This window comes from Podarcis bocagei (assembly GCF_964188305.1).
Source record: "Podarcis bocagei genome assembly, chromosome: 14".
NCBI classification, from domain to species: Eukaryota; Metazoa; Chordata; class Lepidosauria; order Squamata; family Lacertidae; genus Podarcis; species Podarcis bocagei.
This window is the reverse complement of record NC_138139.1, coordinates 50332757-50349585: the sequence shown is the minus strand read 5'-3', so window position 1 is coordinate 50349585 and position 16829 is coordinate 50332757. Positions and strand designations below refer to the sequence as shown.

Genomic DNA, 16829 nt, shown 5'->3' with positions numbered 1-16829 from the left:
TCCCAATATGAGTTTATGTAGGGGATTCCAATGGCAATTTTCACCTAGGTAAATTTGCACCGGGCTGTAAGCTAAGATGCCTCCCGGGCAGCTAACACGGCGGCGGCGGCAGCAGCATCCCATGTGCAAAGGAGGAGGAGCAGCCAAGCTGACGCGCAAACTCTGAGACCAGTTTTGCAAGGGCGAGAGGTTTTTCGTGCTTTTCTCGCGACGCCCGGAAAAGTGGGGGAGGGGGAAGAGGAAAGGGAAATAGAGAGAGAGTGCACGAGTGCAAAGCTTAAAAATAGCAGCGTGCAAAATAAATAAGGGAAAGCACTAAATAAAAGGAGAGGAATATTTCTTTTTTAAATAATGCATGCAATTAAATGAATAACGAAGCAGGAGCAAGCTAGCAGGAGGAGAGGAAGAATTCTTTTTAAAAATATATGCATGCAATTCAGTAAATAAGGAAACAGGAGCAAGCAAGCAAAGAGGAGAGGAAGGGATTTTTTAAAAAATATATGCATGCAATTAATTAAATAAAAAAGGAAACAGGAGCGAGCAAGCAAAGAGGAGAGGAAGGGGAAAAATTAAAATATACGCATGCGATCAAATAAATAAGGAAACAGGAGCAAGCAAGCAAGCACAGAGGAGGCATCCAGAGGCCATGGCGACGCCTGGAGGAGCCTCGGCCGTCGGGGGTTCTCGCCCCGACGAGCAGCCCTCGGCGCCCCCCGGAGCCCCCCAGGCCGCGGCCCCGGCGGGGGAGCAGCAGGCGCCGCCTCCGCCCCAGCAGCAGCCCTCGCCGGCCGAGCAGAAGTTCCAGTCTCCCGCCGGGCAGGCGCCTCCGCCCCCGGGGCAGCAGCAGCCGCAGGGACCCCCGCAGGCGCCCGGCGCCCACCCGGGCCAGGAGGACTACTCTTTCCTCCCCCTGGTGCACGACATCATCAAATGGTAAATGGCCCCCGAGGGAGGCGGGTGGGTCGAGGGTGGAGAGCCTCCAGGGACAGGGGCAGTCTACCGCTGAATGGGGGGCTAGTGGGAAACAGTTTTCGGGAAACAACTCATCAGGGCTGGTTATGGTCTTAGAAAGCTCTTAGGTCCCCGAAATAGACTGCACCAACCTGCCCCGGGCTCTTGAGTCCCTTTCTGGAGAGGCCGTTTCTCCTGCCAGCCTCATGGGCACTCTTGGTACGGTTTAGGGACGGGGCCTCCTCAGTGGTGGCCTTCCTTCAGGCAACTTTGGAACTCCCTGCCTCAAGAAGGTAGGCTGGCTCCTTCCCATGGGCAGGTGAAGATTGTCTTATTCCGACAGGCCTTTGGGAACGGACTGCTTTTAGCGAAAGAGCTGTTTGTATTGTAATTGTATTGTAATAGGGGTGTATGGGGCGTTAGGGGGAGAGGTCGTTCCTCTGGTGGCGGACACGCCATTCTCCTTCTGGGGTAGTTTGCTCACCTTTGGTTCCCTACCTTGCACTCGGCTCTCACTTGTGGCTCCTAGAAGCTTTCAGTCATTATATTATTATATTATAACAGCGGCCACAACCCGAGAATGGCTTCGACTGGCTGGCTAAACCTGGTGAGGGGATTAAGGACTCCTCCAGCATGCAAAGACTCATAGAATCAGAGACTTGTGCAGTTGGAAGGGACCACGGAAGGTCCTCTATTCCAACCCCCTGCAACGCAGGAATCTTTTGCCCAATGTGGGGCTCAGACCCACAGCCGTGAGATTGAGAGTCTCATGCTCTGCCGAATGAGCTCTGGGTGAAACCAAGAGTGGGACCAGTGGGAGTTGTAGTCCAGCAACATCTGGGGACCCATAGGTTGAGAACCGCTGCTGTAGAGAAAAGAGAGGGATGGATGGAGCTTGTCCACATCCAAAGGCAGAAGCTGTGATCCAGAATCTCCGCTGCCTTGTGGGGTATCTTCGGAGGAAGAAAAGCCTAAGGAATAAACCATCCACAAATCCGGGATTGGAGTCCCTAAGACGGTCGGATGGCGCCTTGAACGCCTTCTTCCAGCAACTCCTTCGGCCAAGCTGGTGCCAAACGTTTATGCTCTGCTTTCCTTTGGACCTCATCAGCGAGGCCAAGAAGGGGGTCTTTTCACCTGGGCAGCCCACACACCCTGCCCAGTCTTGCACCACAGAGAGAATATTAGAATAATAAAATTATAGTTGGAAGAGAACCCAAGGATCGTCTACTCCAGGCATAGGCAAACTAGGCCCTCCAGATGTTTTGGGACTACAACTCCCATCATCCCTGACCACTGGTCCTGTTAGCTAGGGAAGATGGGAGCTGTAGTCCCAAAACATCTGGAGGGCCGAGTTTGGGGGTGCCTGGTCTACTCCAACCCTTCAATGCAGGAATCTTGCCCACAGCTGTCCCTGGGTGGACTCAAACCAACCTTATGGTTAAGAGCCAGACACACTGACCCATGGGAGTACGGAAAGGGGTTTGGGATTCACCTCTTCCCTATTTTATCCTCGCAATGGCCCTATGAGGCAGAGAGAGTGTGACTGGCCTGAGGTCACTCAGTGGGTCTGGTGGCTGAGCAGACATTTGTAATCATAGAATTGTAAGGATTGTAAAGTTGGAAGGGACCCCAAGAGTCCTCTGTAACAACAACAAGAAGAAGAATTTATTACTTATACCTTGCCCATCTGGCTGGGTTTCCCCAGCCACTCTGGGCGGCTCCCAACAGAATATTAAAAATACAATGAAACATTAAAAACTTCCCTAAACAGGGATGCCTTCAGTTGTCTTCTTAAAGTCAGATAGTTTTATCTCCTTGACATCTGGTGGGAGGGCATTCCACAGGGCAGGTGCCACTACCAAGAAGGCCCTCTACCTGGTTCCCTGTAACTTAGCTTCTCACAGGGAGGGAACTGCCAGAAGGCCCTCAGAGCTGGACCTCAGCATCCGGGCAGAACAATGGGGGTGGAGACGCTCCTTCAGGTATACTGGGCCGAGGCCGTTTAGGGCTTTAAAGGTCAGCACCAACACTTTGAATTGTGCTCGGAAACGTACTGGGAGCCAATGTAGGTCTTTTAGGACCGGTGTCATATGGTCTCGGTGGCCGCTCCCAGTAACCAGCCTAGCTGCCACATTCTGGATTAATTGCAGTTTTCGGGTCACCTTCAAAGGTAGCCCCATGTAGAGTGCATTGCAGTAGTCCAAGTGAGAGATAACTAGAGCATGCACCACTCTGGCGAGACAGTCTGTGTGCAGGTAGGGTCTCGGGCTGCGTACCAGATGGAGCTGGTAGACAGCTGCCCTGGACACAAAATTGACCTGCGCCTCCATGGACAGCTGTGAGTCATGTCCAGCCCTCTGCAATGCAGGAATCTCAGCCAAAGCATCCATGACAGATGGCCATCCATCTGAACCCTGGTCTCCCGGAGGATGAAGAATGGAGGGCAAGGCTCTCAGTGGCAACTAGGCATGACAGCTGTGCTTTGCCCGCATGGTTGGAGGAAGGGATGCTTCTGAAAACCAGTTGCTGGAAAACACAGGAAGCGAGAGTACATTCGCACTCCGCTCCTGCTTGCTCAATCCCTACAGGTGAGAACTGGATGCTGGACTAAATGGGCCATTGGTCGTGCAGGCAGTCCTCGTACTGCATTCTTATGTTCTTAAATAATAATAATAAGTTATTATTTATACACCGCCCATCTGGCTGGGTTTCCCCAGCCACTCTGGGTGGCTTCCAACCGAATATTAAAAACAATACAGCATCAGACATTAAAAACTTCCCTAAACAGGGCCGCCTTCAGTTGTCTTCTTAAAGTCAGATAGTTTTATCTCCTTGACATCTGGTGGGAGAGTGTTCCACAGGGCAGGTGCCACCATCAAGAAGGCCCTCTGCTTGGTTCCCTGTACCTTCACTTCTCGCAGCGAGGGAACCGCCAGAAGGCCCTCGGAGCTGGACCTCAGTGTCCGGGCTGAATGATGGGGGTGGAGACGCTCCTTCAGGTATACAGGACCGAGTCCGTTTAGGGCTTTAAAGTTCTTTAAACATTTTTTAAAGTTGCTACAAAGAAGGTCATGAACATTTCCGAGAATTAAAGGCCTCTGTGTTCTGCATGCTGTCCCGGGAACATTGTGGCTCACGATGCTTCTGTGGGTGCCTGCTTCCTCCCAATTCCCTGTCGATTCCCATTCCTGAACCCGTGGCGCCCTGCTACCATAAATGGCATGCGAACGTCATCTTAGCTGCTCTCTTTCTTTCTCTCTCTCTCCCTTCAGCATGGATAAAGACAGCCAAGATGTCCACCAGGTTTTGAACGAGCTGAGGACCAAATTTGTGGAGGCGCGGAAGGTGGTCCAGACTATGCAGGGGATCTCCGTGAGTCCTGAGCAGCAGCAGCTGCAGCTTCAAAGCCTCCGGGAGCAAGTCAAGACCAAGAGCGAATTGCTTCAGAAGTACAAAAGCCTCTGCATGTTTGAGATCCCCAAGGATTAGGCAGGAAGAGACCCGAGGCTCTGCAAAGAGACTCCGCTGGTTCTGGAAGCGGTCCGAGGGAAGTGCAGTGGCTTTTGACACCAAAGGGAAACACAATTTTCTTGCAGCAGCTCATAAGCTGTAACGCACCGTTCTGGTGTGCACATTGGTGTTTTGGTTTAGAGGCCCAGTTGCAGCAGAACGGGGAATGTGCCTACTGCATTTTGCAGGCGGGTGGGAGTTGCACATTTTGTATGCTCCTCAGTCTTAAAAATAACTAAAACAAAAACAAAAAACCAACCCTGCACATGGAAAACTAGGATGTCAGGGAGAAAGATTCCCTGACATGCTGCTTTTCTAGAAGCAAGGAGCTGGTGCTTTGTTCGCTTTTCCTCTTCAGTGGATGTACATTCAATGCAAGCAACACCTTTCCACCAGTAGCCTCCTCCACCCGTTGTTTGAAATGTATAAACTGGGTCCAAGAGGATGCTAGGGCAGGCTGTTACTATTTCCCTTCATCACCCGGCACCTAAGAAGGCAATTACCTGCTTTCTTTCGCTGAGGACATCAGGAAGCAGCAGGAGAGATGGACAAAATGACAAAAGCACGACTCCTTTAGTATTCATGGAGACTTAAGAGCGGGTGAAATCTGCTCCTGTTTCTGGGGAAGGAAACAGGTTGGCAGGCCAGCCTCAGTTTACAAATTTGTGTATATTTGTTTATAGATTCTTTCTGGTGGGTTAAGCCTTCTTTAGAAAAATGATACTTTTAATAATTTGCATATATGTCTGTTTTGGGGGAAAACCCTGAAAAATAAATCTGGGACTGTGCTGCAGATACTGCCTCTTAGCTAAGCCAACCTGTAACTAGATTACTTGCATGGAATAATGATATTATTTGTGTAGTTCTTCCCGGTTTGCTCATGCAATTGTTTGTTTGTTTGTTTAAGAAGCTGATAGTCACATTTGGTGCAGCAATAATCCAGCGATAGTCATGGGAGATTCCATTGCAGAACTATTCTGACTTCTAAAATCTCGCTGGCTTGCTGTGCCAGCAGAGAGTCTATAGCCTTTTCCCCAATCGAGAGAGGTATTGCTTGTCTGTTTTCTGTCTTACTTCCTTGCTAAATTTATATGGCAAATGCACAAGCAACCAGACATTTAAAAATAATTCCAATACAGGTGCAAACTGAACGTTTGGCGTATGTTTTCTCAGAATCGTAGAAGGGTACCCCGAGGGTCATCTAGTCCAACCCTCTGCAATGCCGGAATCTCAACTTTGCATTGCAGTGTTTTGCCAGGAAAAGGAAAGGGAGCACAGTGCTCCAAATACCCAAAGGGCTGTTTCATAAATGAGGACGAGAACGTCTTCCTCTGCTGCCCCAGAGAGATTTGTGGCTGTGAGGAGCGTGATTTGAACCCTGGTCTTCCAGGTCTTAGTCTAGCTCCCTAACCGCTACACCACTAGAAAAATGAATCCGTTTATGACGACTACGGAAGAACAAAAATGGAGGTGGGGGCAGACGGCGAGAATATGGAGTCCTTTTCCATGCACACACTTAGTCTTAATTGTAATATTTGCAGTAGGGCATTGGGACAAGGCGCCTTTGCTAAAAGTGTCAGGACAAAGCTTCTGAAACGCAGGACGTGCGTGGGGCAATACGACCTGAGCCATCTGATCTCTTTCCTGCTTGCCAACTTGAAATAACACTACCCTGCCTCTGAATCCATGGGAACTCTGCAATTTCAGCATCGGCAAGCGTGGGTCAGGATTATTTACTCCTACCGGCGCTGGTTCTCACGTCCAATCAGAGTCCTGAAAAACAGGCAGGCTGCCGCAATGAAGGGGAAGGGGGCCATGGCTGATGTCTGAATCCTCTGACCTGTCATTTACAGAGGCAAAAGGCATTGTCGGCTCGCCGGGGGGAGATGGGGGCGTTGCGTCGCCGGAGCTGCTGTTTGTGCCGTTTCAGGTGCGCGAGTACAGTACATTGGCCCCCACCCAAAGTCATGCGGGGAGAGTTCCCATTGTTGTTTTGTACTCAAGCTGCAGAGGACAATGCGGGTACATTACAGAGGGTGTGTTCGAGGAGGCTGCTAATGGGGTCATTGAGGGCTGCCTTCCCGCAGCTCACCCTTGGTACATTTAAGGAAAATTGCCCTGCCCACTGTTGACTTTTGAGAGACCTGCAAACTTCCCTTCTGATTCAGGCGGGGGCAAGATGTAAGGCACATAGCTGAGGACTTATTCAGAGCCAAGTATTGATGCACAGGGAGAAAAATGCAGAGAGATTAAAGAACTTGACGTCAGGGGCTGCTTGCAGGCTTTCCGTGGGCATCTGAAAACGGGGCTGGATGGACCCATGGGAGTGCTGGCCTGATCCAGCTTCTTCTTAGGTTTCCAATCAGAAATAGGTTTCCATCTAACTGCTTCCAACCTGGCTGGTTCGAACCTCACTCCCTGCACTCGACAGGTGCACCGTCTTTTCACCGAAATGGTGTAACCTACCCTCAGGGGACACGGGTGGCGCTGTGGGTTAAACCACAGAGCCTAGGGCTTGCTGATCAGAAGGTCGGCGGTTTGAATCCCCGCGACGAGGTCAGCTCCCGTTTCTCGGTCCCTGCTCCTGCCAACCTAGCCATTGGAAAGCATGTCGATAAATAGGTACTGCTCTGGCAGGAAGGTAAACAGCGTTTCCATGCGCTCCTCTGGTTCGCCAGAAGCGGCTTAGTCGTGCTGGCCACGTGACCCGGAAGCTGCATGCTGGCTCCCTCGGCCAATAAAGCAAGATGAGCGCCGCAACCCCAGAGTCATTCACCACTGGTCAGGGGTCCCTTTACCTTTACCTTTAACCCACCCTCAGAGGAGGGAATCCTCGGACAGGGGAAGGGGCTATAGCTCGGGTAGAAGATTTGATCTCCGTACAGCAGCTTTTGACCTCTGTAGGCAAGGCTGGGGAAAACTGATTTGCTGGAGAGCCACTGCCAGCCGTTATAGCCAAGGCTGAACTAGGTATGCCAATGGCCTGGTGTGATGGAAGGCAGCTTCTGACGTCCCTGTTTAATTCAGCCCTTTACTCAGAGTCATGAGGTCTGGAACCTTATTTATTTCCAATGGAAGGACTGTTCTTCAATGCTCCAGTGCTTCTTCTCCTGCATTGCATGGGGTTGAACTAGATGACTCTACGATTCTATTATTCCATTATATTCTCTCTCTCTCTCTCTCTCTCTCTCTCTCTCTCTCTCTCTCTCTCTCACACACACACACACACACACAAAGTAAAAAAAAACCCAACTAGTTTTGCAGAAGAAAAAAGTCATACAAAGAGCTTTTCAGAATCTTTGCCCCTCGCGTCTTGTAAATGCCAGGAAGGGAGGCTAACAAGGAAATGGAAATATGCAGTCTTAATTCCCATTTCCCTCTTTCTCCCTTTTCAGGCTGGGAGCATTAATGCTCCCTGGGGGGGGGGGTGTAATTATCCGGATGTGAACAGTAGACTTGTTATTAAATTGCTTCCTGCGATGCTATGGGTCTCCTCTCTGCAGACACATTTGGCACATGCAAGAGGGGGTGAGGTGTTGGAGCGCACCCATGTTAAATACTTTTCAAGAGATATTTGCATGTGAATGTTTCCCCTGGTGCAGAAATAAAATAAAATCCAGCCCCATTCCTCTTGGGTTCTTGGGAGAATCGCCATAGCCTGTGCATGCAGAAGGTTCCAGATTCAATCCCTGACATTTCCAGGTAGGGCTGGGAGTAGCTTCTTCCTGAAAGACCCGCTTCCAGTCTACTAGTGTCACAGTGAGCCGGTCAGAAAATCACACAGTTCTGAACCGGAGTTAACTATTAGCAAAAACACAGATCTTCACAGACCTGGCTGAGTGTCAGGCCTATTGAGTACAGCAAAGAAAATCCTGTGCCGCAAAACAGAACACTCAGAACAACAAAAGCAACAGGTTGGCTAATAATATACTGACTATTTTTATAACACTATACAGTTTTAAAATACATAAACAGAAGACATTTAATATGTGCATGGAATCAAATAAATGCTCACATCTTGAACAATAATCCATACTCTGCATCTCTACTACTACAGGTACATTGATGATTTATGTTTTCTGTTTAGTAATGAATATGGTTTTCTACAGTTCTCCACTTCCATTAATTCAATACACCCGGCTTTATATTTTTCAGGACATCATAGTACTAATTCTTGCACATTTCTAGATGTTGAGGTGCTAAAACAGGATGGATGCTGGGTACGTGTTGTCTATTGAGCACAGCAGCTCGTGCCCTGTAGGTTCTGCTCCATGAAATCAAGTGCTGAGACTGAAAGCCTCTCTCTTTTTAATAAATCATTTTTATTGAGACTGAAAATCTCTGCCTCCCCACAGCCATCTAGGTCTCCTCCTCTCCAAGGCTTCTTCCAAGCAGTCGGAGACTGTGCCTGTGCATGTCTTTGCTCCACCCTTTTCATGCCTCTTCTGGTTCTGGGAGACCAGGGGGAAGGGGAGCTTGTTGCGGCAGCAAGGCGGGGGGGGGCACCTGTGATTCTTCACCAGCTGGACGCATCTCTGCCTCTTGGCCTCCTTTCCTGCTTCAGCTTCTTCCTCTGAGTCTTGACTTCTCTTCCACAGACTCCCCCCGCTCACTAAGTCCTGTTACCTCTTCAGTTTCCGGCACCCTCCCACCCTTCCTCTTCTCCCTTGGACCATTGATCGTTGTCTCACCATCGCTCCCCATCTCTGAGCCTTCTTCCCTGGAAAAAGAAGGAATGAGCTATTTTGGGTTCTATGAATAGATAACTTCACTGACACCAGATGTTTGATTGGTGGCCAGTCCCTGACTCCAGCTCCTGACAGCACGGTCCCCTGGCGTAGTCCAGGGGTCTGCAACCCGCGGCTCCGGAGCCGCATGTGGCTCTTTTACACCTTTGCCGCGGCTCCGGGGCGGATACTAGCAAGGGGAGGAGGCACATTGTGCGCCCCGACACTCCCCACTGTGGCGGGCGCTGTACTGGCTGTGACGTCGCATGGGGGCGGTGCGTGCATTAGTCACGCACCGTCCCAACATCACCTTCCCGCCCGCTGTCAGATCGGAGGGCAGTGGCGCGCATGCTTTAAATGTCGCAATGGTTTTGCGGCTCCCAGTTTTTCCCCCTTCAGAAACGGGTCCAAGTGGCTCTTTTTGTCTTAAAGGTTGCAGACCCCTGGGCCTAGTCCCTCCATCGTCGTCCCCCGACATGCCCATGCATTCACTGCGCCAGAGAAACTCCCCCCCCCCCCAGTAGTGTGAAACCATTTTCAGTCTGAGGGCCACCGTTACCTCCTGGAGAACCTTCCAGAGGCCACATGGCAATGGCAGGCAGGGCACTGGTCAGAGGCAAAAGTTGGCAGGTGCAATGCTTTTCTTTCCAGCTAACCTCTCCAGGCAAACAAGACCCATTCCAAGCCAAGTGGAAACACTCAAAAGAGGACACAGAGGGGGGGGCATGGCTTGGGGAGGGGCATTTTGTAGTGAAAGTCCTAAGGGTCAGAAGGAGAAGCCCTCAAGGCTGCATTTGGCTGCACTAGAGTTGTCAGGTCAGGAGCATCACAGAACGTGAGATTTCAGGGCCCAAACCTGAGACCAAGAGGTGGACCTTGGAGACGGAGGTTAATTGGGAATGGCAGAAGGCAGACCCCACCCCCAGTGTCTGTGCTATAATTTGCAGCCAGCTCCTGCTGAAGCTTGCAAGCTGCACCAACAGCCTAATTAATTTTTGTTTAATTAAAGGCATTCTCCCCCACCTGGAGATTCAAATTCTCCACCTGGAGGGAGCAAACCTGGAGGTCTGGCAACCCTAAACCCAGGTTCTCCCAACGGCCTCCAGACAATTGTGTGCCTCTATTGTAACCTACATTTTGTTAACTGGCAGTGTTCGGAGACAAGGTGTACTGTTTATTCTTAAGGTCTAAAGATTTCTCAGCCGCCAATTTCCTATGTTATGCTGATTCTGGACTCTGTGAGGGCTGCTGTGCCCCCAAAAGGTGGCCTAGAAATCTTAGCAGAAAATACACAAGAAAGGGCTCTGTGTTTATACGCACTTAGGTGGCGTGGGACCTCTGTGCGGTGTAGACAGTACTGAAGTATTTCAGCATAAGGTGGCCTCTGGGGTTAAAGTAGGCTAAAGTATAAAGGGGTTGGACCAGGTGTGAAGAAGAATTGGGCTCATAAATCTGGCTGGCTTTTGTTCTGGCTGAGGACCAAACCAAACCGTCCCGCTCGCTTTGACTTTTTCCGTATATAAAACAGGGAGTGGGAACAGAATGTGCGAGAGGCATCTGCATTCAGAAACATCTCTTAATGTTTAACATCCTGTCAGATGGAAGATTTTCTGTGACATGAACTCTTTGACTTGTCCCAATCAATGAAGGGGTGGTGGTGGTGTTTTTCCTAAGCCTTGCATTTTCTTATTCTCCTTCCCTCACCTCCCTCCCTGGACCAGCTGCTTTCTCCTCCTAACGACCCTGTGAGGTAGGCTGGCTGAGAGAGAGAGCGACTGGCCAAGATATTCTTTTCCATGGCCAAGGGAGAATTTGCACCTCGGTCTCCCTATTCCTTGTTCAACATTCTTTTTTTTTAATAAAAATTTTTATTGGTTTTTCAAAGTTTTTATAAACACAAACAATACACAAAACAAGCAAACAAACACACAAACAAACATGTATAATTTCATATCCTTTTTTCTTAAACCTTACTTCGCCGACCTCCCCATACCTCCCCTTTCTACATCCCAATTTCCACAATTATTTCAGCAAATCCTAACACTTAATTTTATCAGATTTCCCCCTTATTCTTTTCTTTTACTTAATCTTTTACAGCTGTAGTCCCCATTTTTTCTAAAACCTCGACATTTTAGCATTCATTAATTTTGCAATGTTTCTTAAGATAAATTTTGAATTTCTTCCAATCTTCTTCCACCGTCTCTTTCCCCTGGTCACGGATTCTGCCGGTCATTTCAGCCAGTCCCATATAGTCTATCACTTTCATCTGCCATTCTTCCAGAGTGGGTAAATCTTGAGTCTTCCAGTGCTTTGCGATGAGTATTCTTGCTGCTGTGGTGGCGTACATAAAAAAAATTCTGTCCTTCTTTGGCACCAATTGGCCGACTATGCCCAAGAGAAAGGCCTCTGGTTTCTTAGGGAAAGTACATTTAAGTACCTTTTTCATTTCATTATATATCATTTCCCAGAAAGCCTTAATCTTCGGGCACGTCCACCAAAGGTGGTAAAAGGTACCTTCAGTTTCTTTACATTTCCAACACTTATTATCAGGCAAATGATAAATTTTTGCCAGCTTGACTGGGGTCATGTACCACCTATAAATCATTTTCATAATATTTTCCTTTAAGGCATTACATGCCGTAAATTCCAAACCGGTGGTCCATAACTGTTCCCAGTCAGCAAACATAATGTTATGACCAGTGTCCTGTGCCCACTTAATCATAGCTGATTTAACTGTTTCATCTTGTGTATTCCATCTCAGCAACAAGTTATACATTCTAGACAGGTTCTTAGCATTAGGTTCTAACAATTCTGTTTCTAATTTTGATTTCTCCACCTGGAAGCCAATTTTCCTGTCTTGTTTATAGACCTCCATTATTTGATAATAATGGAGCCAATCTCGTACTTTGGTCTTCAATTTCTCATGACTCTGTAATTTCTTAACCATTGACACTACAGCGGATGGTCCAGTGTGGGTATTCCACTTCAGTCGCTTTTGCCAGTACCTATATCTTGATATCATATTTCATAAATTGGGGCAGTGTGGGGAGAAGGGAATATGTATTTTAATAAGGCAACCTTTTGGCTTCCTGTTCATTGAGTTTTCCACCTGCATTCCCCTTTGTAAACCATCCAATTCCCCCCACCCCCAACTATCCCCTGTAATGTTTGGCGTCCTTTTTATGGATAGCTTAAACCTGGAATGCAGTGTGTCTACTTTAGTGTAAGCATCCCTGAATGATCGGTTGTACGAATCCAGCTAAGGTCCATCCCCCCCCCAAAAAAGTGTCGGCAAGCTTATCTATGTTTACTCAGAAGTAAATCCTTGTGTGTTCAATGGAGCTTACACGCTCTTAAGTTAGTGTGATTAGGATTGCTGCCCGGTGTCTATCACTATTTGAGATATCTGTGAAAGGATTAATGGAGGGCAGTGGGGTAGTCATTAGCCAGGATAGTTAAATGGATCCTCAATGTTCAGAAGTGTAGCTCTTAAGTGTCAAAATGCTCAAAACGTGTAGTACCTTCCAGCCACCATTTTGTGCAAGACACAAAACCCAGCAGGGCATTGGAGGGTGGGTGGGTGGGTGGTGGGTGGGTTTACATTTCCTAGAGAAGTATAAACTCCCAGTTTCCTATTAACAGGATTGCTAAAAACTGATATTAACAGAGCAGGGGTTTTTTTTTGCCATAAGTCGCCAATAGATGTCGCTCTTTAGGGGAAATGGTCTTGTTTGACAATTGGGTTGGGAAGGCTGTTTGGGTTGCGGAGATTCACCGGTAGCCTTAGAACCCACCCTACCTCGTAAAAGAAACTTTGGGGTTGTGCCAAAGGTGAGAGGAAACTGTGACATAATGGCAGTCGGCAGTCGTTTGCTTGTAGGAAACTTCTTTTGTTTTCACAGCATGGTGACATGTTGCTCAGGAGACAGTTTCTGGTCTTGTCTGTTTAAGTGGTCCTTTTGTATTTCCCAAGTCTGAATTCATCAAAGCTCCCGCACCCCTCCCCATGTTATAGCTGGATTCATCAGCTTCCCACCGCCCCCCCCCCCATGCCGTTAAATCCACCAAGCTACACTCTTGGGGGATGCATAAAAACCCAGACTTCTGGATTGGAGACAAGAGATTGTGGGGATGCCCCGACCCCCCACCCTGGCTCCCCCCTCCCCCCCTTTGTTTAACTAGCCCACCTGCTGCAACCTCCCTTTTCGGAAACACCAAAAGCAAAGCCGGACAAAGCGATTTCTCATTATTTTCAAAAGTTTTATTTTTGTAGAAAAAAAAATTATTAACAAAGCTCGTCGCAAGAAACACTGAGCTGCGATTTTGTTCAAGTCCACGGACTAGAAAAAGCTCGACATATAAAGTGCCTGTTTGCTTGAATGCAATTTTCTCGTTCTGAGAGAGAAAAAATCAAGACAGAGAAAGGCGAATGTAAACAAGGAGCGGCTTTTCAACAGCCAACTCCCCCCCTCCCCAAAACAAGCCCCTCATAGTCCCAAACATTGGGGCTGAGGGGCACAATAGAGAGTTTTGGCAGGTTATTTTCAGCAGCAACAATGGTTAAATTCTTCTGGAGTTGCTCCACAGAAAACATCACAAAGAGACAGCCTTGAGTGTAACTTCACAGTTCAATAATGGCTGTTTTTCCCCTCCCCCCCCCGAACCCTCCCCCCCCCAAGTACTTTAAAGACAAAATACAATGCAGAGAGACAGGAAGGGAAACATTTCTCCTTCCCACAAAGTTTTTCTTTCTTTCCCTTTCTTGCAAATGTCTCTATCTTCTCCACGTTCAAGTTCTTAAGTCCATCTGTCGGCCAGGGAACTCCCGCTGGCAAATCCCAAGGCAGCTCACCTCCAAAATCTAAAAAAAAAGAAATCGTGGGGAGCCGTTGGAAAAAGAGTCCCCTGAAATGAGCTTGGAGGAATTGTGGCCTTTGGCATGGGAGCTGCGTCGCCGCCCTTGGCAGAGAAGGCGCATGATGCTGCTTCTGCCGCTGCCGTAAGCGCTGGCAAGAGTTTTTTGGTAGTAAACAAGAAGCTTCCCATCTCGGCTGGGAAGGTCTTTAAGGCAAGAGAGGCTTAGCTGATCACACAGCGCTCTTTGTCCTTCGACTGCCCTCCCCGGGTGGTCTTCTCGCGAATGTACATGAGGTCGCTGTGGACGCTTGGCCGGCGGGCAAAGGGAGCCACGATGCCATAGGCATCTCCGGCACTGTCTCCTGATCCTTCCTTCAAGAACTTTTTGCTTTTGAGAGTTTTCTTGTGCAAGAGGTCACAGTACTGAATGGACACTTTCCGGTGGAGATCTGGGCTCATTTCGCTGGGCAGTTTGGCCATGGTGAAGAGCGCCTGGAACATCTGGTCCAAGCTGCTATTCTTCTTGGCAGAGATCTCGAAGTAGGCACATTTTTTGGGGTCCTGCCCCACCAGCTGCTCGATCTCTCGGGGGCCAACCTCGCGGTAGAAGTCGCGGTCGCCTTTGTTCCCGCAGATGACCAGGGGAACATCGATGTTCTCCTTGGTTTTGTTCTTCAGGCAAGATTTGGTCTCCAGGATCTGGTGCTTTAGGCGTTGCACCTCCTCGAAGGAGTCTCGGTTGTCCAGGCTGAACACCAGAATAAAGACGTCTCCTGCAGAAAAGGAAGAAGATGGGAAACAAGGTTAGGATCTCGGTAGGTTTCTGAAAGCATTCCCTGTGTGCACCCATTTAGCCCCAGAGAAACCAAAGCAAGCCAGCAGGTGGAGTAGTTGGGTGTTTGGGAAGAACGGCTTTCTGCCTGGAAGCCCTCTAAGCCGTATGTTTTTCCATCTACCTGTGCAAGTGTGTTTATTTTGAAAGTGTGCATTTCGCTGGAAAGGTGGCAAGCCAATCTACATTCTTGCGGGAAACCTGCAAGGATTTTCAAATGGTACAGGAGAGCGCAAAATCTCACCAGTAACCTTCCTTTTGGCAGATAAATTCCCTTCCCGTTTCCCCTTTGCTCTCTTTTCAAAAGATTACTCTGGCATTGATTGCAAAAGCCAGAAGTAAGTTGCAATGTAACCTGTGCAGATAATAAAAGCTAAGAGCTCAAACTTGCATTGCTCAATTTTTAAGGAACTGGGGAGTTTTGGATACTGTTGTTGCAAAATTGCAAAGGTTTTGGATTTTGGTTTTGGAAACTGCCCCGTTCATTAAATAAGCAGCGATGACAGGACTAAAGCAAAGCACTTGGGTGGCTGCAATCTTCATGCACATTTACCCAGGAGTAAACCCCACCGAACACACTGCGACTTTTACTTCCGAGTAAGCATTTCGGCTGCATGCACTTTGATTCCAAAGGGCACAAGCAGCACTGAAATGCCATTGCGACTGCAAAAGTCAGTAAGACAACCCTGTCTGAGCGACGCTTTTGCTTCCCACGCTAGTTTCTTCTCTCTCTCGCTCTTTCTCTCCGCACTTCAGCCTCTATCAACAGGTGTTTGAAACACCAGCAAATCCGCTGAGCCTGGTACAATGAGTTTACAGACCAGGAGCGGCAAATTCTCAAACCATTTCCAAAACATGAGCAGCGTCGTATTTTGGGGATGGATGGCTCGCAAGGCAATGCCGTCAGCTAAAACATCTGCACAATTTGGAAAACAGCCGGCAAACCGAGAGAGGAGCTATTAATACTATTACTAATTCTAAGATTAATAGTAATAACAACGGGGGGTATTGGTTTTTCTGAGATGCGCTGATGCGCTTCGCCTATTGCAGCCAACCCCAAACCCTTCGGCGCGCGTGTTCCCCGTCCTGCCTCTCACCTGTGAGAATGGAGAGGCGTCTCATGGCCGGGAACGGGTGGTTCCCCGACGTGTCGAGGATGTCGAGCTGGTAAACTTCCCCGCGGATGCTGTAGAACTTGCGGTGGAAGTCCTCGATGGTGGGCGTGTATTGGTCGTCGAAGCGACCGGTGAGGAAGCGGGAGACGATGGCCGTCTTGCCCACTTTGGACGAGCCCAGAATGACCATCCGGTAGCAGTTCTTGGCCGGGATATTGAGCTCCGAATCGCTGGGACCCATTTTCTTGATCATCTCGGCCAGGCGCATCGGGAGGCGAGAAGCAGGAGCCGCGGCGGAGAGGCGAGAGGCTGCGGAGACGGCAGGCTGGCAGCGGCTTCCAGGGTCCAGCAAGGAGCGCACGGAGATGCTGGGATCAGTTGGAGTAAACTCAAGCGCCGCGCCTGCTTATATAGCCGCGGAGCGCGGCCGGCCCGCCCCTTCGGGGGAGAGAAGGGAGGGCGCGCCGAGAGAGGGGCTGGGCTTCGCCCGGGTGCGCAAAGCGGCTCCGCGGGGAGAAGTCGGGACCGGTTTTGGACGGCTCTGGGCAGAGGCAGAGGACGGTGGCTCCTGCTGAGTCAGAACACTGGGCTCGTCGAACCCAGTGTTGTCGACACTGGCTGGCAGAGGCTCCCCGGGGTTTCAGATAGGATTGCTCCGGGGAACATAGGAAAGTGACCTGCTAGGTCCATCCTGCTCAATATTGTCGACACTGGCTGGCAACGGCTCTCCAGGGTTTCAGATAGGTTTGCTCAGGGGAAGCATCGGAAGGTAGCTTCTGCGGAGTCGGACCAGTGGGTCCATCTATGGCAGACACGGGCTGGCAGGAGCTCTGT

The 16829-nt window shown here is 49.3% G+C and overlaps 2 protein-coding genes across 2 annotated transcripts; one reads left to right on the top strand and one right to left on the bottom strand.

The window, feature by feature from the left end:
• The first annotated feature begins 201 nt into the window (after positions 1-201).
• Positions 202-5615, top strand: MED9 (mediator complex subunit 9). Its single transcript, XM_081169784.1, has 2 exons — positions 202-933; positions 4227-5615. Exons 1-2 carry the CDS (start codon positions 647-649, stop codon positions 4441-4443), a joined length of 504 nt encoding a protein of 167 aa, XP_081025910.1. The 5' UTR covers positions 202-646; the 3' UTR covers positions 4444-5615.
• A 7815-nt stretch (positions 5616-13430) lies between these two features.
• On the bottom strand, positions 13431-16383 carry RASD1 (ras related dexamethasone induced 1). The gene is made up of 2 exons (XM_081170287.1): positions 15978-16383; positions 13431-14821 (listed from the first exon to the last, which is right to left on the bottom strand). Exons 1-2 carry the CDS (start codon positions 16261-16263, stop codon positions 14271-14273), a joined length of 837 nt encoding a protein of 278 aa, XP_081026413.1. The 5' UTR covers positions 16264-16383; the 3' UTR covers positions 13431-14270.
• Between the last annotated feature and the right edge of the window lie 446 nt (positions 16384-16829).